The sequence below is a fragment of the Phoxinus phoxinus genome, assembly GCF_949152265.1.
Source record: "Phoxinus phoxinus genome assembly, chromosome: 1".
NCBI lineage: Eukaryota > Metazoa > Chordata > Actinopteri > Cypriniformes > Leuciscidae > Phoxinus > Phoxinus phoxinus.
In genome coordinates, this window is record NC_136876.1 from 18706512 (window position 1) to 18729454 (window position 22943).

At 40.3% G+C, this 22943-nt stretch overlaps 1 protein-coding gene across 1 annotated transcript in view; it reads right to left on the reverse strand.

Annotated features, from left to right (window-relative positions):
- notch3 (notch receptor 3) overlaps window positions 1–10970 on the reverse strand; it is a 30277-nt gene extending 19307 nt beyond the window's left edge. Inside the window, exons 1-2 of the mRNA XM_079632484.1 lie at window positions 10642–10970; window positions 9075–9141 (exon numbers count right to left, since the gene is read on the reverse strand). Coding sequence (XP_079488610.1) covers window positions 9075–9141; window positions 10642–10711 — 137 coding nt within the window. The 5' untranslated portion in view covers window positions 10712–10970. The remainder of the gene's footprint in view (window positions 1–9074; window positions 9142–10641) is intronic.
- Window positions 10971–22943: the final 11973 nt, after the last annotated feature.

The following is a 22943-nucleotide window of genomic DNA, read 5'->3' on the forward strand; positions in this document are numbered from 1 at the left end:
ACATAAGGGAACCAAGATTAAGTTGCTGGCATCAATAATCCCAAGTCTTATGATTAACGAGACTTACATCTGATACTGAATAGGACCTGTTATGTTAAGGTTAAAATGTACAGCTTGACGTAGTAGAAGAAGAGGAAAATGTTAACTCTCTTCACTTGCTTAGTTCATTGGTGAAGTCTGCTTATCAATAATAGTACTGTTGACTTAACAACACAAGAGTGTATTTGCCGGTCATGGTTGGATGTTTTTATCACGAAGTCTGAGAATTTGAAGCAAAGAGGCCAACTGGACCAAACTTAGAGGTGACATATCAAAAACAAAATTAATCATGCCTGTTATTACTATTTTTCCAATACAGCTGGCTACATGAAATTCCATAAGTTAAGACTGCGTGTCTGTGGGGAGTTTTTTCTCAACTCTAAATGCAAAACAAGGAGGAAACAGATCAGCAATAAGTAAGAAAGAATTCTTCATGAATACCCAGGGCTACTCCTTCATCTCCTGAAGCCCCAAATGCGGCACACTGATTTTCCCTATGAACCCTTCACATGCTGGGAGGTCAAATGTCAGAGGTCAGCAGTCTGATTGTGATGATAATGTCAGGCAGTGTAGTGGGGGTAGGTTGGGGGTGTCTGGTAGGGAAAGAATGTTTTTTTGGAGGGTGGGATGGGGGAAAGAGTCCGGTACGGAGAGTCATGTCATGTCATATTTCCTGTAATCCCTCGTCTCCTGCTCTGAAAACACTCACACTCTTTCTGAATCCCAGATCCCCGTTGCTGTGGCAACCTCACAGACGACCGAGCAAGCCTGACACCCCACCAATCACCCCCTACCCTTCATCCCCTTGGCTATTTGTCATGGCTTGGCTGGGTTTATTTAGAGGCAAATTAACTATGTCTGGAATCTTTGGGGTAAAAAAAAAAATGAAACTGGGAGTTGCGGCACAAAAAGAGTTTTGAGGAGAACCGCATCAAGGTTCAACTAGCATGCAGTCTGACACTCAAGCCCTTATAAAAATTGCCATTCTGCACGATGGGCCTTTGAAGAATGCAGAGAGAGCCAAATTTACAACCTGTTGTTTGCCTGTCTTTGGCTCTAGGAAACAGTTTAAATCGAGTGCATGTGTACATGAGCAGTAAGGAATTTGTGATAAAGGCCAAACTGGATAGATTCTGTGGTACATCTAACTGAGCAATTTTTACATGTATCTTTTGTTAAAAAAAAAAAAGAAAAAAAAAAGTGGTCAGCAAATGGTTAAACAAAGAGAAATTTTTTGGACCGATCACAATGGGCAGGATGACTGAGGAACTGCTTGTGGGATTTCAAAGAGTTACTGGACTATGAGGAATTGTGGATGTGTTGACAAGAGCTATTTCCAAACACAAAGAGAGGGAGCCTCTGGCCTTACAAAACATGATAACATGCATGTGTGTGTGAGTTTTGGAACGCATTCCCTCTATGTGTGTGTATCCGTGCTGTAGTTCCATACTTATTGCATTGTGAAAACCTTCGTGAAAGTGTGTGAGAATGTGTAGATATTGGTCAAGTAGCAGCAGGGGGAGGTTAGGATATTTGTCCTCACACGGTGTTCTGCAGCCAAAACACACATTCTTTTGTCTAGGCCTTGGCTGTGCCTATCATTCATCCAAAAACATACAGCCAAGAGTCCTATCAGAGCTTTCAGAGTGAAAAAAATAACAATTAATTGTAAAGGGCCTTCAATCTGGCAGGAACTCCACTGTGAGCGAGAATTTTCTACAAAGGTTTTGGACAATTTTGAGTGTTGTGCGGATGGAAATTGGTAGTTCTTGCTTTAAGACAGGTGTGGGATGTTACTCAGCATGACCATTGATTTAAAATGTACCAAGAGTAGACCCCTGGCCCCTAAGGAATAGAGTTGACATGGGTGAGATAGGAAGAGGGCAGAAACAGTAATCCTCCAATGTCACAACACCACTGATGGCTCACGCCAGCTGCAAATAGCACCAAACAACTGTTCACATCTGTCAGCACTGCTTTGGCTTTCCGCTTCTTTAAAGGATTACACCCAAAACAATGGCACTATTCGGTCTGTGAATCTCCAAACAGATGTGCCCAAACACACACACATGAACGCTGGCTGTTAGATCACATGCACAAGCATAGCAGCACACTCACAGCACATATTTCCTGATAATGTTGGAAGTTGGAAGGTTAGAAGGTTAATGAAGCAGTTGGACAGGTTAACAATCAAGCAATGACTCTTAACTGAGAGAAAGACTAGATAAAACAACTAAGTGCACTGATGCAGTCAAACACCACCACAAATACCTCACATGCACACTCAAACACGTTGTGTGACTTACGAATAATTTCCTCTCCTAGGATGCTGAGAAACCACAAGACATATCAGACTGAGAGAAGAATGGAAAGGGCTTCATTCATGTATACATATAGTATAGGTGTACCTATGGACCATATCAAAATAATTACATGGGACGTAACAGCATTTTGGACTCTCAAGGACTTGTGTAACTTACATGTACACAGGGGCTTTTTGGATGCTGCCGGAATGATTTATGTGTGTGAAGCTCGGCATCTCTGCACACTTTGAAACTCAATGCCGTTTTTCCTGAACTCAGAGGTCATTGTGGCAGTGTCACCTGACACTATTCTCTTTAGCACAATACCATACAATCATCTAGCAGTCTAAGGTCATAGTACCTGTGGAAGAGAAGCACAAACACACCACGTCTCTCTGAAAGTGCTTCATCTGGTCAGTCATGGTCCAGGAGGCACCAAGCATGAGAGAGCTCCCAACAGAATTTCAATCTCCCAGGTACTTGAAGCCATCATTCCCACCCTGAGGTGAAAGACAATAACCATGCACTTCTCACGGCCAACTCTTTTCTTAATAGGAAGTCAGTTGAGTGTAGGTCACCTGCTATTAATGTCACTGAAACTAAACCCGGTTTTGTTTGCTTTGAAAACTGATGAAGCAACTTTCAGGGTATCAAAATTCCAAAAGTCCCCTGAAAAATGTCTGTGGCAGGGTTTGGCATTTAGCTGCTCCATTCCTTTGTAAAGAGCCCATACCGACACCACACTGCCAACTAGAGCCTGTTCCCCCTCCCCCAACTGCCCCCTCCCAGCTCCCCATCTTCTCAAAGAGGAACCAACGTGGGGGTAGGGGAGCATTTTGTGGGCCAAATAAAAGAGCTAAAGTAGTCAGAACCCTATTGTTTGGGGACGGGGGAGCAGTGGCCCAAACAGCCAGGCTTTCAGGCCTGTGCTCAAACGAACCAACAGGCCTCTGCTGTAGCCTGGCAACAGTAACCCATGGCTGAGGAGAGAGCTGAAAGGGTGGGGGTTTGTGAGGGCAGAACTTTCACAGGAACTGAACCTTCCATTTAAACTTTCTATTATCACTGAAAGTAGAGAATTTCAAAAATTGGAATCAAAATTGTGCCTACAGCACATGAAAGGGGGTTTTAGAATATGGTTGTAGGCTGTTTTTCATGTGGATCATTTGGATTTTAACAAATAAAAAAAAACTTTCCTACAAAACAAAAACACCTGTCAACCTGAGGAAATATGTAGATTGGTAGATATGTAGAGAGCATTGTCCTGCTATATTGCATTGGCCACATAATTATTAATCTGTGAGATTATTAAAAATAAACTGACTGGAAGTGGACTAAAACAATAATATGGTCCTTCAAGACTCCTGGCTAAAGTTCACACAAACACTACTCTAGGAGCAAACTATGTTAATCAGATCAGATTTAATGCTTTTGAAAAACATTTGGTGTATATAAATTTATGTCAATGCTCACAAAATGCTCAAAAAAAGCTAAAAAAAAGAGAGAAGAATTTCTGGTATTGCTAACAAGCCAACCACAACCGCATTGCATGCACCCCAGACTCGAGGTCTTCCAAAGCATTCTTTGCTGTACTTCACCGCAAAACCCCACCCCACCCCAGCACCTATACCGATCCAGATCTCTTGGAACTCAAAGAGAAGCAGACATTTCTTATTGATTCTGCAGATCTAAAGACTATTAGTAATGCGTTTTTTTTATACTGACATGATTCGAGAATCTGAGAAAACTAGAAATGGAAGACGTTTTGCATTCCACAACCTCAAAGCTAAAACTCTACATAACTCCAAAATAACTTTTAGCTATAACCTGGTGTCTCCTGTAGTATACATTATGCAAATTGGAATTTTACAATCCCCCATTTTGTCCATTAAGTACATCGTGTAAAATTATGCCAACCACTCGAATCTATCTCATAATAAATCACAAAATATGCAGATAGTAGGGATGAAAACTCCCAGTTCAACTCTACATCATATTTAGAAACACTTTGGAAAGCTTTAATGTGGCTGTGATCAAAAAAGCTTCAGAGTGTCTGATAAGAGTGGAAGAGAACACTCAGGTAGAGGCCAAAGAATGCCTCTTATCTCCAACTCTGTCACCCGTAAACTTCTCAGATCCTTGGTCTTATCTTCCACATTATCAATAAACACACACAAAACTACAACTTTCCTCAGATTATCAGTTATGCCTACTCCTGAATTAATTTGAAGTGATTAGCAAATGTTTGAATCCAGGATTCATGGGTGGTTGAAGTAGATTATTTCTCTCTGGACCCCAGTAGGTGAACCATGCTCTCAAAAAACACATCTGAAGGGTCAAATAAGGAGTTAGAAAAAGAGAGAGGGCAAGAGCACATCATAAGCTCTCCTCAGCTGTCTTGATAGACAGGATGTGAGTAAAGTAGAGGGGTCAGGAGTCAGCACTTCCTGTGACAGGGCCTGGGAACAAGGACTCCCTGCTTGCGGCATCAAACCATATAGACCATAGTCACTTCATTCACCCTACAGTCAAACTCAATTACACTCCAACCCCATCAAATCAGTAGGGTTCTCTTCTCAATTTGCTTACTTTCAAGTGGATGTCTCAATCTATTCCGCAAACAGACATTAACTTACACATAATTTTGACAATTTTGCTCGAAACATCCCTTGAATATCCTGGATCCTAAATAGACTAGAGGTAACGACAGCAATGAATGCAGTGGCGGCAGAGCAGGAATCTTACAAAGCATTCCACGCTAATCCACTATATATTAAGGGAAAGTAACTTTATCTTTTAAGTGCCAAACTCAATATAAACAAACGGTGTTCCAGCCTTTACGATATAAACATAACTATCGGTATACATGGTTATTTAAGTAATTCAACAGAGGCCTTGAATTTCAACTTGTGGTTGTTAACTATTCCTGTTTGTAAAAAATTTGCAAAATTTTAGGTAAATAAATTACAGTTGTTAGTTCACAGAAGGCCTGCGATAGCAGAGCCTGCTTCATGTCTAACTATCCTCATACATCATGTCTTAAGAGGCAGAGAGCTTCCATGGGTCAGTAAAATGCAACACTCACAATTTATAGACTCACTCTGCTACTGGGGTCAAGGCGACACCATCAATAACAGACAGAGCCCCACTGTAACCGCTTCCTTTTTGAGCAAATGGGTGGGAAAATGCAAACATTGATGTCTCTTTTCTCTGCTCTGTGCCTCACACACTTTCATCTCCACTGTTTGTTCTCATAGAGTGACAGTGGCCTGGGCTCGCAGAGCCTGCAGACTCAGAGACAATGGAGAACCTCCACATCACTTCGCTGCATGTGTGTGAGCATGTGTTAGGAGGCCCGTGGGCCGCCGGCTCCTCTCCTCCATAGGCCCGTCTGTCTCGGCATGGGGCGGCAGGCCGCTCAATGGCAGCACCTGGCCCTCCGCTCCCCCTTTGTAAGGGTCTGACTTCACTGGATTACCATCACAACATCCACCAGCTGTCCCTCCACACCCCAGCACAACCCCCTCTCTCCAACACACATCCCCACCCCCGCCTTATTCTTCCAGCTGGACCCTCTCTGAATGACACACTCACAATCTGCCTAATTATCTCTTTGCTTCAGTCGAGACTATCCCACACCGTGGTTGCACTTGCTTGCATGCTCTCTCCACACTGGGGGGATGAGATTAGAGGCACGACGACACTTTAACAGACCTTCCTGACTCTTCACCTTGAGTGACATTCCTGGACTCTTCACAACAAGTGCACTGTCATTCCATGCCTTGCATTTCCTATAGAAAAGGGATTCAAAGAGCGTCGGACCACAGCAGGACCAGAATTTAAAAACCGGATCCACAGATCTATACAGAGTATCCCCTGTATACTCCAAACTTCATCCTTGGTGTCACCACTATGTGGACACCACCACAGTGAAGTCAGTTTGGCAACTACATAAACAAATTTTACAGGGATTATCTGATATGCTTTAGATACCTGTGCCACAATAAAAGTACAAAACAGTTCCCCTTAATATTCCAGATGTTAACCCGGTGCCAGCTCATAAAAGTAGCCCAAGAAGCATTGGACTGTGGCCCATTGTAAAGAAGCACTCATTGGAGAGAGTTAGAGAAGGATTACTCCTGTAATCTGTCATGGACTGCACCAGCCACTGAAGCTCTCAGCGCAGGGGACCATGAAATGACACATGATACAAACAAGTACTAGGGCTCAGTATATGCCTCAACCAGACACTGGTTAAACAACAGTCAACATAATTGATCTGGTAACAATTACAGTCCTAAGGGGCATATTCGCATAATATTACAATCACTAGAGAGCTCTCACAACAAGGATACTACACTAAATAGGACAATTGACTTCCTCCAGGCACACAAGCTCTCGTGGTAAGGAAGAAAAACATCATGGGGAGGAACAGGTGGAAGATTTGTTGCTCAGGTTTTCCTCAGAGACCAGATTTCAACACAGCTTGGTGTTCTTGTGAAATTCTGTGGTCCCAACCAGTACTCCTACGTCTAGTTCAACCTTTGCCTCTGTTTGCTAAAGGTGCCATTATCCACTCTTTTCTCTGTTGTTCTCTTACTCTCATATGCCCTTTCTTCTCTAGTCCTCCTCCTTCTACTCTCTCTGGTCTCTCCAGCGGTGCTGGGTTACAGGTTGGTATCTGGAGGAATAAAGGTCCCTTTCTGTTGTTTTGGATCTCTAGTTTCATCAGGATCTCCAGAGAGGGGGTTGGAGTGGGTCTACTGTCCCCATAGCTTAAGGACTAGTCGGACCACTCTCTTGTGGCTGGCCATTCCAGATGGTTGTATTACTGTGCTGTGTGGCATGACATTTACTGTCCTCTTTAAAAAAATAATAATTTTCACTTGAAAATACCAACCGATGACATAGACGCAATAGATTGTGAGTGAACTTCTCTTCACACACATACGGTATACAATAACATTAAACTCTTAAAAAACAAAACAAAAGATAAAATGTGTCATAACATAAATGCTGTCAACAAAATGTCTAATTTAAAACAAAAACTTTGTAGATGGGTAGAGCAAGAATGACAACAGAACAAAGCACTATTTAACATCATTACACATTTACTAACACGCTGTGTTCATAACTTAGCCTGAGGTGTGCTGGGTAATGATTAATACTGTGACACTGACACAAAAGGCATTTTAGTGCCACCTTGCCATATTTATCTAACTCCAGAGTTTTATGAGAATTATAAATACACACCAAGTTTCAGAAACAAATGAATGGCTAAAGACTTCAGTTTACCTCAACAATCATCAATCAGTTAGGACATAACTCCCAGTTTCCACACCCATATCCAACCACCCTTTGGTGTGAGTTTGCATTCAAATTTCAGGTTTAAAGTACAACGAGGCTTCATCCAGGATACCTGGCCAGTGAGCAGGCAATAACTACTTGCCTGGGGGTATGAGATTCTTTGGTTAATGGTGGAGTGATTGAAGTAGGTAGATTATTCCTTAAGCGCACACAACAAGAGCACCTTACAGATATTTAAATAACCAAATTATTCTTATTAAAAAACCTGACACTTACAAGCTACATACATTATAAAAAGTTTTTCTTGGAGGGAACACTAAGAGTGCAGTGGGGGCAGTTTTACTTGGTTGTGTTATATTTGTTTTAAGGAAAGGTAAAGGAGTGAACAAATACCATTAAGTAATAAACATGACTGGAGAAGATAATGCAAAGTTTCATTTTCAGATAAAGAATGACCCCCCCCCCTTCTTATAACCAATGATTTGTAGAGATACACATACAAAACAAAAGTATTGATTTTAGTTTAACACCCTATTGATTTGGCCGTCACATAAAACCAAATGAGAGTGGTTCCCACGTACCAGTGCCTCCTGAAAAAAAAACACTAATCACCATGAATGGAAGCTAGAGAGCACAGACACAGTTTTCCAAATCAGGCGGGAAACATAAAACAACAGCCCCAGGCTTTCATGTGATAACAATCACTTTGTATTAGCATAAACAATGAAGACAGCCTGTGTGAAGGAACTGTATTTTGGAAAACTACACTTGGCATGAGCAAAAAAAAGCTCCCATATATTCACTATCAGAAGTTCAATCATATATCTTATATGTGACTGATATCTTGTGGACAGGTGTAGAGAGCATTTATTGTTACGACAAAATTATATTGTCCAACTTGAGTTAACTATGAGTCATAGAATCTGGTGAATTATTTAGATTATTTTATTTAGTAAAACTCATAGGACACTTTTCAAAACAGACCACCTACATGTACAAGAGAGTACAACATTGCTCTGTGTTTAGCTACACTCCAGTTCCCTTTTCCACACTGTGCAAAAGTGATCGAAACTATGCAAAACTGATAACCAAGGCTGAATAACAGCAATAGCAAATGTCATCCAGTACCACCTGTTTAGAACGCAGTCAACACACCACTGTGAATGTTATGCATTTATCCAGGGGCGTAATTTGTGGGGGGGTTAGGGGGGAGATAACCCCCCCAATATTTAAATCTATGCATTATAACCCCCCCACAACCCCCCCAATATTTATACCATGATCACATGAAAACCCCCCCAATGTTCAAACCAAATCTACGCCCTTGCATTTATCAAACAATTTTGAGTTTGAACTAAACATCAAAGCAATAGTGTATCGAACAGAATTGTATTTGCAATATAAAAATGGCAACTGTAAGCTTACAAGCATTTTGAATCCATACACATTCCTCCATTTTCGCACGGCCTGAGTGTATCCACGCAGCGCAATCCTGTGGAAAGAGAGGGCACAATGAGGCAGAGACTACTTCAAATTCAACGATAAAAGCAAAGAATAATCACCAACCCTGAAATATGACATACCGGTATTACATTTCATTTATTTCATTGAAACACATACAACAGACATAGCCTATTACAGATGGTCCCTCGTAGTAGCTGTAGGTTTATTTACTCTTTGGTAAATAATATACATTGAGTTGTCTATGAGAGTGCCGCGAGATAACATTCCGATTCTTTCACACAGAGTTCCCGCTTTGTTCGAATCGAATGACAATAGAATTCAGCACGTGAACTCTTCTCAAATACGAAAAGCGATATGATATCCGATAATGTTATAATACTTCGTTAGAGCAGCAGCAGTAGGCTACTTTTGTCAATCTATTATCTATGAAGATGCATCCTGTAGCTGTTATCTTCAAAAGGCTGCATGCCGAAAGACAAGCGCATGCATCTGTTGAATTATTTTTCATTCCAGAATATAGGTTTGTATTTTATTTTATGTGTAGCCTAAGTATATCGACTGAATGAACTCACAAGAAGAACAAGAGAAAATGGTATTCAAACTCAAGCAAACAAAGGTAGCCTATTTCAGAAATGTATGGTAAAAACTGGATAAAACTTGTTTCGCTTACCACCTCCATGAAAAAACAAATAATTTGCTAATTGTTATTTGTTAAGATTGTAAACAAAAAAGCATAAAAGCTTCAAGTAGACTATAACTCCCACAAAACTCATCATGTAGGCTACAAGCATTCCATTCATCAAGTCTTTTTGACCAAATCAGTAACGTAAAATATAAAATTCAGATATAATCTAGTCCAGTGATTTAACAGTATACCTTGATGACAATCTCAATTACTATGCACGTTGATAGGTCGCTTATCACCAGTGCAGTGAAGCGGACATTCACTGTTATTTTCTCACGGTTCCGCTATTCAGACAAGGACAAAATGCATACAGACCCAACTAACGTAATGCCTTCTAAAATTACTGATGTTATGTAGAATAACCAAACTTGTAAAAGTTACACGACAACAAGCAATTTAGCAAATGCAACATTCATCACCAACAAAGAGAAGTCCTCGTGTGGTCTGAACTCTTTAAATCCCATCACTGAATATTCGTGCATAATGTTCTGCAATGATCTTCGCAACATATTCGGCACGTATAGCCTACTAATAAGTGCAAATAAGGTTTATCGCAAAAACGTAGGCTATATATATTTTTGCATTTAATTTATACCGAACCAGTGATGGACTGAAACAAAAACGTTTATGAGTGCTATGAATTATGGCACATCCTGCATCAAACATCTGCGAGCAAAGCAGCAAATGATTCTGAATCTCATTAATGAAAATGAATAAATCGAAGACAACAGGTCGGGATGTTTTAAGTTATTTCGTTGATTCTAATGTAACAGGTTATGCGTCCACACATGTCCTAAAACACGACCCTTACAAAAAAAGGGAGAAAAGAATCAGTCATCCTACCTTCGCTAAGTTCGCTATTTTGCACCAGATATAAAATTGACAGAAATATCCAAAGACTGTAATTCCCCATTTCTGTGGAAACTCGATCCTACTCCTTTTTTGAAATGTTAGCAATAATACATCCTTTAAAAAATGACACGGTGATTGAAGTTCCAAGGAATCACATTAAGATGAAGCAGCGTCATAAAGTTAACTTGAGTGAATTTCATAGAAATTGAGCGTTTTCGATATAGTCCAATTCCGTATTTCCCTCTGCAGCTCGGACTCGGCTGCCGTGCGTCTCGAAACACCTCCAGGAACTTTTGAAAAAGTTTCTTCACTTCACTCACTTCGAATCGGAGTCCACCGCCAGGCTTTGTATCACTCCGCCCACATCTCAAGCCTTCTCTCACTCAAGTGTGTTGTTCACCCTTCCGCCGGAATGAATAGCGCGGATTCGTCAAACTTAAATGCTTCGGAATGAATCCGAATGTCTTCCCTCCGAAAAATAAGTATGTAGAAGTTTAAAACTTAAAACGAGATTTAAAAGAAACGTTTGTTCTTGGTACATCACACAAAATCACGTGGTTAATACAATTATCAAAGGTAAGAAGACGTTTGATGCTAGTAAACGTTAAGGAGGAGGGGCAAAACAGGGAATCATATTTAGTTGAGGAATATATATAATTTTAAAATAATGTATTTAACTAAACAGAATATAGTGCATATGGGCAGATATCAATTAAACCTGAGGTGAATCAGATGTTTGCTTGCTTGCTTGGTTTATGAGTCTGAATAGGCCCTACTAGGCTAACACGAAATTCATTATAAATAATCACAATCAGCCTAAACTGCCAAGTAGGCTATAATGTTTATTGTAGGGGATATACTGAAAAACTTTAAGAAACAGAAATAACAATTGAATAAACGGTATAATTAAGAGATAGCCTAACTTAAACCTGGCAACAATGCTAATGAGAGCTAATCAGACTCACAAAGCATAGCAACATGTCTGAGTCTAGTATAAAACTAATCAAGTTGTAGCCTACACTATGCAACAAAAACGATGCAAACATTAAAAAAAGTTTTATTTAGTTCTGGAGATTTGGTAATCTGCCTATTTGATTTACCATTGCAGCCTCCCATATAGGGCAACATGTGTTGTTTGTGTATTTACTCTTGATTTTGGGCTAAATAATATGAATTGTATGTGTTAGATGGAAATGGGAGCAGACGTTTCCCTCCCTCATTTCTCGCAAAGCAGCATGGATGTTCAGTGAAGCTTCTTCAGTACACCCTACCCTGGTGTACTCATTTTCTGCAACATATAGAGACTCAGTTGTTCTGTGGCACATAGCAGAGCTGGTTGCTTATAGAGACAATGGCAGTCATTTGAATGAGAAAAGGGGTACTGCATTATGACACAGTTTCTCTCTGCAGGGGGTGCAGGAGGGGGGAGGTGGCAAAACACTAACATTTAGGGATGTGGTTTGTCCCCCATCTATCATTGAATAAATTAGTGCAAGCAATGTGTATGGAATCTAACAAGCTCACAACAAAAGTTTGTTAGAAAGAATGACATCTTTTTGGGTTATGCAGAAAGTTTGTTTGGCCTATCTAGAACTGCAAAATTCAATCCAGAGAATGATTGTTTTCCTGAATCCTCCAGCAAAGACATTTAGCCTAAAATCATAACATTTAGCCAATTTTATTTCACAGTTGTGGTAATTATTATATGTTAGGCTATGTCTGAATACTAGTAGTTCAGCACCATATCAGTTACTGGCCTATATTAGATATTTTATTTATTTATCAGTGTTGGTTGATATTAGATGTATAGATGTGCATGCCATTCATAGTTCCCCTAATTTTACATTTAGAATAACCTTTGCTATAATCTCAGACTCACTTCAAGTAAATCTTTAAAACATAATATTAAATATGACCTTTTTCAAATCTCAAAATTAATATGCATTTTTTTCATATTACACATGTCACACAATGTTGTATCATGTCAATTCTCAGGGTATTATTTTTAATTGGATTTTTAATGAATCATAACATTTAAAAAATAATTAGCGGTTTATTACTGTCAGCCAGAATTTTTTATATTGGTGGGCCTGTGTTGGAAATGGCCAAGAAATAGGCTGTCTTACATTTATGGCTATTCTATATATCATATATTTAGCAATTTGAAGACAATTTGTCTTCAAACAGAGAAATGGGATACTTTAATTGCATCAATTCACTAGAAACCATAACTTGAACACCCGCTCTTATTTGTTGTGGTTTATTACCCGATTAGTTAATTTAAGTTGCTTTTCTCTCTACTATTTTTAATCAAAGACTCTCCTAGAGTATTTATATTCTTTTGAGTGTGCACTTCAGATTATCTGGGCTCTCTTCTGGTTTTGCCAGATAATTGGAGAATGTTAAGCAACAGTTGTCCGATGTAGCTTCTTCTTCTTTGAGATGTCATTTTGAATACTTGTGGATTTGGAGTACAAACAGTTACAGGAGGCATTCTCACCCGCCGTGTTTTGGGACGCTGTTTTGTTTATTGTTTTGTTGTGTGCGAGGTTAATTCATGCACACGCTGTAGTGAAGGGGAGGCAATATTTTTTGTCTGTCTGTCACACTGTGGTTACGGCTGGCAGATGACTTGGCAAAGATCCATATAAATGGCTCTGTTGTTACAGTGCTCTGATGACAGAGAGAGGAGAATCTGAGTTCGTTTCAGTTTAAATATGAGAGACAAAACATGATAAATGGTTTTCTAGAGCAGTGAAAATTAGTTTTTAAGGAACCTGTTGAAGCGCAAAATACCGTTAAATTTCAAAGCATTGTGTTAGCTATCTTATCAGATGACAATCTTTAGTCTCTTTAAGCTTGCATGAAATGTTTCATATGTGCACCTCGGGCAGTGTGGCCATGTTAAGATTACATCAAAACATGAGTTTTAAAGAGGATTTAAAAAAAAAAGCATTTTCTATTTAATGTTTTGAGAATTGAATGTTATATGACACTACATTTTATTTGTTGATTTATGTCAGCAGTGTGTGAAACTGCAGAGGTGTGTATGTTTTTAGAAACTAAAGTGAAAATGAAGGGAAAGAAAGGTGATGAGATTCTCGCAGAGCTCCGAGGGGTTCCAACATCAGACAAACAACAAGGTGACGGACACTGTGATTTACTGGCCCGTTTACTGCTGGTGAAGGTAAAACATGGTCTCATGCTTGCTTTCAGCACCTGGGTGCACAGGGAAATGTAGAGGTCGTTTGCCTAGTTTCTGATTAGTTAAACATCCCATTGATGTGGTATTTCCAAACAAGTAGTTCCATGTTAATGGCAATCATTTGCCCAGCTGTCCAGAATCTTGACTAACTATATTGATGTGCATCAAACATCACCACATATTTGAGTACTATTGTGACGTAATGCTTTGTAATCCAGTCTGCTTTTTTTTTTTTTGTACTGTTTTCTGTTCTTTGTGTGGGTTGAATGGTACTGTGTGCTTGCCTTTTTCTAAATGAAAGTGGGATGGTGAATCTGCTTTTTGAAGGTGGACCACCCTGTGGGAAGTCAAACGTCCCTGTTCCTCTCTCTTCACCCACTTAACCCCCCACTCCAGACATCCCAGGAGAGATTGCGGATGATAACTGCACACTGATACAGATAAGTCTAAAAAAGAGTTGTGGAGGATGGGATTGAAAACTGTAAAACTGCATTTGAATTTATCAAAGAAGGGAGGATACTAGTGTAGCAGAATGGCTTTCATCATAATTAATATCAAAACTCACCAAACCTGTTTAACGATTTGGTAGGTTAAAATTGGCAATTGAAAATCTAGTATTAGGAAGGCCTAGATTTTTTTTGCACACCGTTTTAGTTTTCTTAAATGCTCTGCTCATCTCCCGTTCTTTGGACAAACAGGTAGTCCCACCCCAAACTCATGCCATTGATAAAGCTTGCATTGCTTTGTCAGACTTCTTTAACAAATAGACAGTGTTTTGAAAGTGAGTGTTTACACATGGTGGTGGAAAATCATCTTTCTTAAATCTAAATTTTGGACATTAAAGGGGACCTAATGTAAAATAAGTGTGTGTATGTGAACTTTTAGCTTTCAAGAAGAGGGTGGAGCTTCAAGAGCTCATGCTCCGGATGTTACAACAAAACAGGACAATCTCCCTTCAAAAATAAAACTAATGCACTGTCTCTTCAGGGCTCAGATGATGGGAGAAAATGATGACACTTATGTTCACTCATACGTCCAACAACAAAAGTTGCTTACGAGACATTCTTGTCACTACAGCTGCTCCAGCCTGGAGAAAAGGGTGGACGGTGTACAGCTTCCTACGGGGGGGTCTATGCTAATATGGCAGAGTCCTTCAGCAATCGTGGGCGGGGCCTGTACAAAGTGACGTCACTTTGCTCAGAATCTGTGAACGGCTTGATCTGAGACACTGCTTATGATTTATGAGGATAAAAAAAGTGGGTGGATTTTTATCATTATAGGGTGGTTGTGCACATGCACACCAGGCACACTTCAGGCACACATTTATTTTCAAACACCATGTAAAAGTGAATTTTGCATAAAAGTCCCCTTAAAGCTTGCATAGTAAAAAAAAAATATATATATATATATTTCAACATAAATTTCTTTTTTTTAATATTTTTTAAATTATTATTATTATATAGCCTTGCAAGTAGATTTGGGTATTTGAGATCAGTAATATGAAAATCTTAATGCAAATGTTTATATGTTTTACTAGTATGCAATGTGACTTCAGTGTTAGTCATGTTTGTATAACATGTATGAAACAAGTGCTAGAATATTTGCGTTGCAAAGCTGTTTGTGGCATCAGGTTTTTAGTGACTACTACAAAGTATACTTAGCCCTGAGTGATAAAAGACTGCGTGAACTGTGACTGTTTAAATGTTACCTATCTTTTTAACAAGAGGAGAACTATTTGTGCTAGCATACTACTTGGCCTTTAAGTGCTAGCAAGCTATGAGTCCTGAAAACTGAAAAGACAATAATGATTTTACCACCCCAGTGCAGTGTGATTTATGTGGGAAAACTCCACTGAGCGCCTGCAGAGAGTGTGGAGAGGATTTAGAGCCCCCACCACAAAACTCGTCATGGCCAATCAGCAATGGAGACCCCTACTAAGAAACGTCATGGCCAATCAGAGAGTTACTTTTGTGATCACTGTCTTTACCATCTTGGCTTGCGCTCGCTCCATGATCAAAGTGATCGGTGATTATTTTGAGTATTGCATTGTTCAGCGACTGATTTGAGTATTTTTAGACATTTAGTTTTAGACATCTCTGTTTGTATTTTCTTGGCTTATGACAAGCCGCAGTAAAGGTTTGGACTTGTCCATTTATAATCATACCAGTGATGTTACCATTTGTTGCCCATAATCGTCTCCTGGTCTTTCATCCATTGTCAGATTTTCTTACAACTACATTCTGACCTCTCTTTGTTCCAAGCTTGATAAGAAATTAATCTGTAGTTCTGGTGCGGTTGGAAAATTAAGGTCATCGCCCAATTACACCTCTGCATTTCCCAAGCAGATATATGAAATCTCAAAAAATATTTTTTTTATCCCTGATTCTCAGAAAGCCTCAGACCACAGACCCCATAGCATTATATTTTCTCATATTGATGCCAAAATATTGTAGTTTTGAAATGCATTTTTTGTGTTTTCCGCTCAAAATAAACACATAGATCAAGTAAAATATCCATTACACATGCATGAAGAGTAGAGCAACTCACTGTTCTATTTCAGGCTCAAAAGTTTGGGAAATAAATCAGTTTTTATTATGAACTAAAACACAGCTTGGTGAGCATTCTCCTCAGTTTGACCTTTCCTACCACATTCCCCCCCCCCTTTCTCTCTCTCTCTCTCTCTCTCTCTCTCTCTCTCTCTCTCTCTCTCTCTCTCTCTCTCTCTCTCTCTCTCTCTCTCTCTCTCTCTCTCGCGCTCGCAAATAAGTGAACGATAGATCACTGCTTGCATTGGGAGACAAGGTGTTTGATTTTCACACTAGCTCGCTAAATTATTATTAAGTTGTGTGAAACTATTCTCTGTTACAGTGTCTGTAGATGTGTGGGAGCGAAGGAATGTTTGTGTTTAGGGATCAAATTTATTTTTTGGGGCATTTCCCACTCAATCTCATGTTCTGTTTTTTCTCCTGCTTGATTGTGCTGCATCAAGGCACAAGTGATTTGTGTCCAGTTGGTGGGTTTAATTGCTGGTCTCAGGGGTCCAAACCCAGAAAATCTAAGCCATGAGAAAGTACAACTCTGTCCCAATCTCTAGTGCAAACTGCCCGGTCCCTTTTAACAAGTCATCAGCCCATCAGAATCTGTTCACAGTGTCTTTTACTGACGTCTGTGTTTGTGTGCAGGAACTAGTTGAGTGTGCAAAAGCTGGCTGCTCAGTGTCAGGAACTATATTTCAGATGAGGGCTGGACGAGAGCCAGCTGGTGGAATTCTGAATGCCATTGCTGTGTTTTCGTGTGAAATAAGTGCTTAAGTCCGTTGTGGACAGCTGCAGGACAGTGCCCCCTCCACGTCTGCCTCCTCCCTAGGGCTGTAAATCTGACTCGAGGACAGGAGGTACTGGCGACTTGTTGAAAAGGGCTCCTAAGAGGGTCCTGAGGTTTAGTGCTCGGGGTCAGGGGCTGTGTTAAAGGCCCTGGAGCTTGAAGCTCAAATGCCGATACACTGATAACCCATCGCATGCCTCAGGCTACACTGTTGCTCGTCTTTCTGCTCTTCCCTCCAGAGGTGGTATTACTAAACCACACCTACAAGTGCTCAGGGCCACTGGGGTTGCACTGCGGTGCTTGGGCTGATCTCTGCCGTGGCGTCTGTGCATGGAGTCTGGTGGAATGTCTGGTCATTTAGCCAGTCGTCACAAAGGAGGCCGCATTTGACTAATCTGACAAATAATCACTAAACAAATAAGTGATGGAATGTCTCGTTCCCTTGGCACTGGTTAAAAGGTCTTTGAAGGATGTTAAGAGTGGCATATGTTCAACCTAAAATGTCAGAAAGAGACATATTGAGAAAAATGACCGTATTACAACTTCAATTGATCCTGCATTTGCTTCTGAAAAAAAGAGAAGAAAAAGAGTTTGAGGCAACCCTAGGCCTCTGTTAAACTCCGTCCCTCCCGAGTCAATTGTTCCTCAAGCCTGGTGTCAACCCTGCGCCATCAATCACCCTCTTTCAGAGGAGGGGAGACAGCCTAGGGACACGCCCCTCAGGACAGGGGGGTGGTAGTTCTCATGCCCTCCCCGCCTCGCACAGCCCAACATCCTCACAGTCGCAACTCCGACAGCTGGTCTGGTCATTAGAGGTAGGCCGAGACCTGTGGGCCCCCGAACAGCAACGACAGCTGCCATCCCACTGTCCCCCGGCACCCACACGCACTCACTCGCCCCCGCTCCAGACTATGATATGTATTATATCTCTAATCTATTGTCATTCTTTTTTGGCTTCTTTAGGGTGGCCAGGGCTTATGTACTTAACTCACTTAAGTCTCTTACATATGACTCTTTAGTATAGCAAAATCTGTTTTTGTGTTTTCATTTTCACATTTGGTAGTAGTCAACCAGCTTATTAAGTGCAAAGGTTAGCCGTTATCATTGCAGTTTGATTGCTGTATATAGATTTTGTATTTGATTAGAATTTGTTTGAACTATCTAGATCTCAGACTTAAAGATTTTTTTTTTCTCTGAGCAAAATAAAAAAGTACAATTCAACAGAAGCCCATTTTCCCCTATTTTCATATCTCGCAATTGCACTTTTATTTCACGCAGTTATGACTTTATATCAATTTTATTTCTAATTTTATTCTTAATCTCACAGTTTTTACTTCCATAAATTTGTGACCACCTTAATAAGCATCTGTGCTTCATAAATAATCTGCATACTCCTTCAGCAGGTTATCGCAGATAAAAGTGATTTAGGTTGAAGACACGCCTATCTTTCTGTCATTTTTGCTTTGTCAGTTTACAACATGCATCTCTTTTCACTTTAATCCACATGCATTACCTTAATCATAGCCTTTGTCTGATTGACCACAAAAGGCAATGGAAAGGTAATTGAAAACAAAATCTCAGCATGAGTGTCAAGTGTAACTCCATTATGATTATATGTTAAAAGTTGAATGTGTGGCAAACAAGAAGGAAAGTGTCAAAGAGTTCATGCACAGATTGATAATCTTAAAATGATTGAGTGGTTCCGTGTATTTACGTGAGTATCTTTGTGCGTGTAAGTGACGAAGGAAAACAGAAAAGAAAAGTGGTAGTTGAGATTACGCCACACTCCCTCAGGCTCTTGTTACTCATGCACTACTGGCAGATCTCTGGTTCCCACGCCTCCTCACAGAGGTGAGTGAAACTACACCCTCAACCTCACCTGTACGTGCCTGCCTCAGCACAGCCCTTTAACTTCAGCCAAACCATGATCTGTTTTTTTCCTAGAAACGTAAAGAAGACTGAGAAGGCGACAAATTGGCATGAATACAGCAATAATATCAGCCAGAAGATCACAATGGCAAAGCTCTCTTACAAAAAAAAGGTGTATAATTATTACAAACATGGCATTCAATGGAAGACCTCCCCAGCCGAGATATTCCAGTTAAGTCTGATATAAACAGACCTGGCAGAGGTGTAATTTTCATATTCAGCCCCCCCCCCCCCCCCCCCCCCCCCCCTTATGTAGGTACTGACAGTAATTGCAAAAAACACACTGTGCACCTTGCTGCTAATACCAACTCTGGTCATAAAATGAATCACCTTCTTTGTTGTTTAAATCTGCATTGTAGTTATCAGCTTATAGTTTTAAAAGTTACCACAATCATCCTCCTCTTTATCACCACTGAGCAGACTACATTAGATATTCACTCCAGGATGTTATCACACACTGTGGTGCAGCTGCTGTTTCACTTCAACAGAGTGGAAGTTCCTGACTGACTGGCCACTTGGCTGGCTTTACTGAGCCCAAGACGGGATTAATTCCAGAAAGAGAGAGGGAAGAAAAAAAGGAAATGCAGAGGGTGGCAAGCAGTTTATTCACGGATTCCATTGGCCCTTTAGCTTTAAATCATATTCAACTGACCCAGGCCTATTGTTGAGAAGGGAAACTGCCTAAGCAGTTTTGAGAGCTGAAGAATGGAATAGCGTGTAACAGGAGTGGAGTGCTGGCAGTAATGAAATAGCTTGCATACTTTATGCTTTAAGGATAACCGTCTTTAACAGAAGAATATTGTGGAGGATCTTTCACTCAGCTCCACCAATACACCACTCTTGCCAAAACAAGCCTTACGGGATTTACTCATCGAGATATAGTGAACACAGAGAAGCATAGTTGCCTTAGCCTTGTTTGTCCTCATAATAGGGAATATCGGGGTCTGTATATTCCTGGCAATGTTTAAACTCGCCTTTGGATCAATGTGTCTTTATGTAACCAAAAATGTATAATGGGAAGTATGAAACATATAGGCTTATTGCAATCCATTATTTGGGATCTGCGGGTCAAGTGCGTGATCGAAGTTTGCTAGTTTTTTTTTTTCTCCAGCAGCAGGAGGGATGAAGGAGCAGACATTCCACGTTGGCCCGAGGGCAGGGTGGGGGAGGCTCTAAGACCACTTTTATTAAAATATATTGAAGGAAAACAAGAAGTTGCACTGTTGGAGGGATGAAAAATCAGCATGACAGACTTCTCTCTAGAGGCTTAAGTGTATAGTCATAAACCTAACATCCTCCCTCTCTTTCGTTCTCTGTGTGGATCTCTTCAACTCCCTATTTGTGCAACTTCAGTGATTTAGTTAATACTTTTAAAGTCCAGTAATTGTAGTCCCAGGATCTCCAATCTGATTTACTCTTTCACTGTCAAGCGCACTGTTTTAAGTCCTCACTCTTTCAACCCTTCATTTCCTTACTCATTATGTTCTTTTCTCCATGAATACAATAGCCCACTGCCTCAGGTGAGGGTTATTGCACTGGGTGTGGTTCACAGTTCACAACTAAGGAATCACATTCCACTGACCATCTACAATACCCAATCCCTGATATCCTGGTCCTCCTCTTTGTCAGGGTGATTAAATAACCCTGCCTCTGGCCGCCCTGACCTTCATGACCTGGTCTGTGTGCGTCCGTAGACACTAATTAGAGACCTGATAATGCAAGAGAAAGCAGCTTTTCACCATAGCTCTCAGATCTCCGTTCAACCGACTCGACAAAACCAAAACAAATGAACATTTCTGACAGGGCATCAGTCCATGCACTTTAGATTTCAGCCAGACTAAATAATTTGTATTTGTTTTTAAATGTTATATAAATGCTCATATCTGACTCAAATCAGTTCATTTATTTGCAAAATTGAACAAACAGACATAGAAATACAATAGTAGGTTGCCTTTGTCCAGCTTGTTAACATGTTAGTCAGTCTAGTGTGCTTTTGTCCGAATTAAATATTATCAGTCTGGTTTTTGTGAAATTTGGCTAACAGACATGGATATTGTGATCGTAGTCCGTCTTCATACACCATGTATTAATAAGGCGGCATTTGTGCACACTGTGCATTTGCTCTAGAAAACCGAGGTGATGTGCAACATGTATTTAAACTTTGCGCACGTCCATTTTGTTCAAAATCTTTATGCCTTTTTTTGGAACAACCAATGTTGTTTTGAAGATTATATCAGCTTTTAAAATAAAAGCTTTTGTATTCCATGGGAGAGTGAAAGTCATACAGGTTTTGGAATGACACAAGAGTAAATGGGTGAGCAATTGTCATTTTTGCGTGAACTATCTCTTTAATACTTATAATTTTAAGATTAGAAAAGTAGTTTTGTTCAGTGTGGGTGCATCATGAGAAGGAATGTTGCCCACTGAAGGGAATCTCTACCATCCACAGTACTGTTTGATTTGTCAGAGCTCTGAAGTGGGAAAGCAATATGGCGATCCTGGCATTCCAGGACTCTGTCGTGTCGTCTCCTGGTCTCTAATTTGGGAGCAGCTGTCGGGCTCTGCAAGACCTCAGCCATCAAAGCCCAGCTAAAAGGGGTGGGGAGAAGGCACAGAGGTCAGGCCCACAGAAAAGCCAACTCTCCAGCACTCTTTCCAGTCTCTGGCAGCTCATGCCAAGTACACAACACCTGCACCAGGTTAAGCATAGTGGAGATTACAGAGAGACTGTAAAGTTGTTGCAGGCCATAATACAGTGGCAGTAAAAACAGATGGCAACTATTAGCAGACAAACTCTCCTATTGAGAATAAAAGTCTTGCTGGCCCTTCAGACTGAAATTCTTTTTGTGAAGGTGTCCTCTCAGACTTTAAGATTTTTTTTTTCTGAATTACTCCCATTTACTCCCAATATTGGATTCTTTCCAATTCAGAAATCATAATAGGCAAAACAACAAATAAATGAAGTGCCAAATATTGTGTTGTTTTAAGAAGTGGACCTATAATGGCCCAAAACTATTGAACCTGCAAACAGTGGATGTGGGTTCCCAAATATGTAAAAGGATACAGATGACCCCTTATCTTTGATTAGCAGTCCCCCACCCACCAACACTACATCCCCTTGGGCCCTGAGTCCCACTGGTACAGCTTCTTTTCCTGCCTGAGCCCCAGGGTTGATCTTATTGTTGGGATATGGAATTTACTACTTCTTCCTCTCTTTGTCCAATGGTAATAAGGAAAGAGCTGAATTGGTACCGTCTGTCGAAACAGCACCACAAGAAAACAGCACTGCTGATCCTATTTTTGGTAAATTTCACAATGCATGCAATCTGAAACTATAAAGCCCTGACAAAAGCATCGCGTTCAAAAACCACTTTTGTGGTTTCCAGAAAAAAAAGAGTAGAAGACAGGGTTTAACTGTTACTACAGTTACGCAAACATGACCTGTAGAGGGCATGTGAGAGGAGGAGTGAGAGAGCAGACAGGAAGAGATAAATCAATCACTAAGCACCTGACCTGCAACACAGTTTGATTCCCAATAATTACGGCCCGAAGAAGACTTAATGGTGTAATTAACGGTTTTCATGCAACTAAAACCAGACCACATCTGGAATCCTCAAGGGTATGTGTGTCTCAACAAGCCCACCAGAGTGTGAGAAACTGCACTCTCATGGGTACCTAGAATCATTACTATTACAGCCTTCATTGGTTGTGCGGTTTGAGGCTACTGATATTTTTTTATTTCATGGTGACAATAGAAGTGTACACATTTCTTTAATTGCTTTTTAACACACAAACACACTTATAAAAGTCTTTCCTCAAAATTAAAAATGTCACT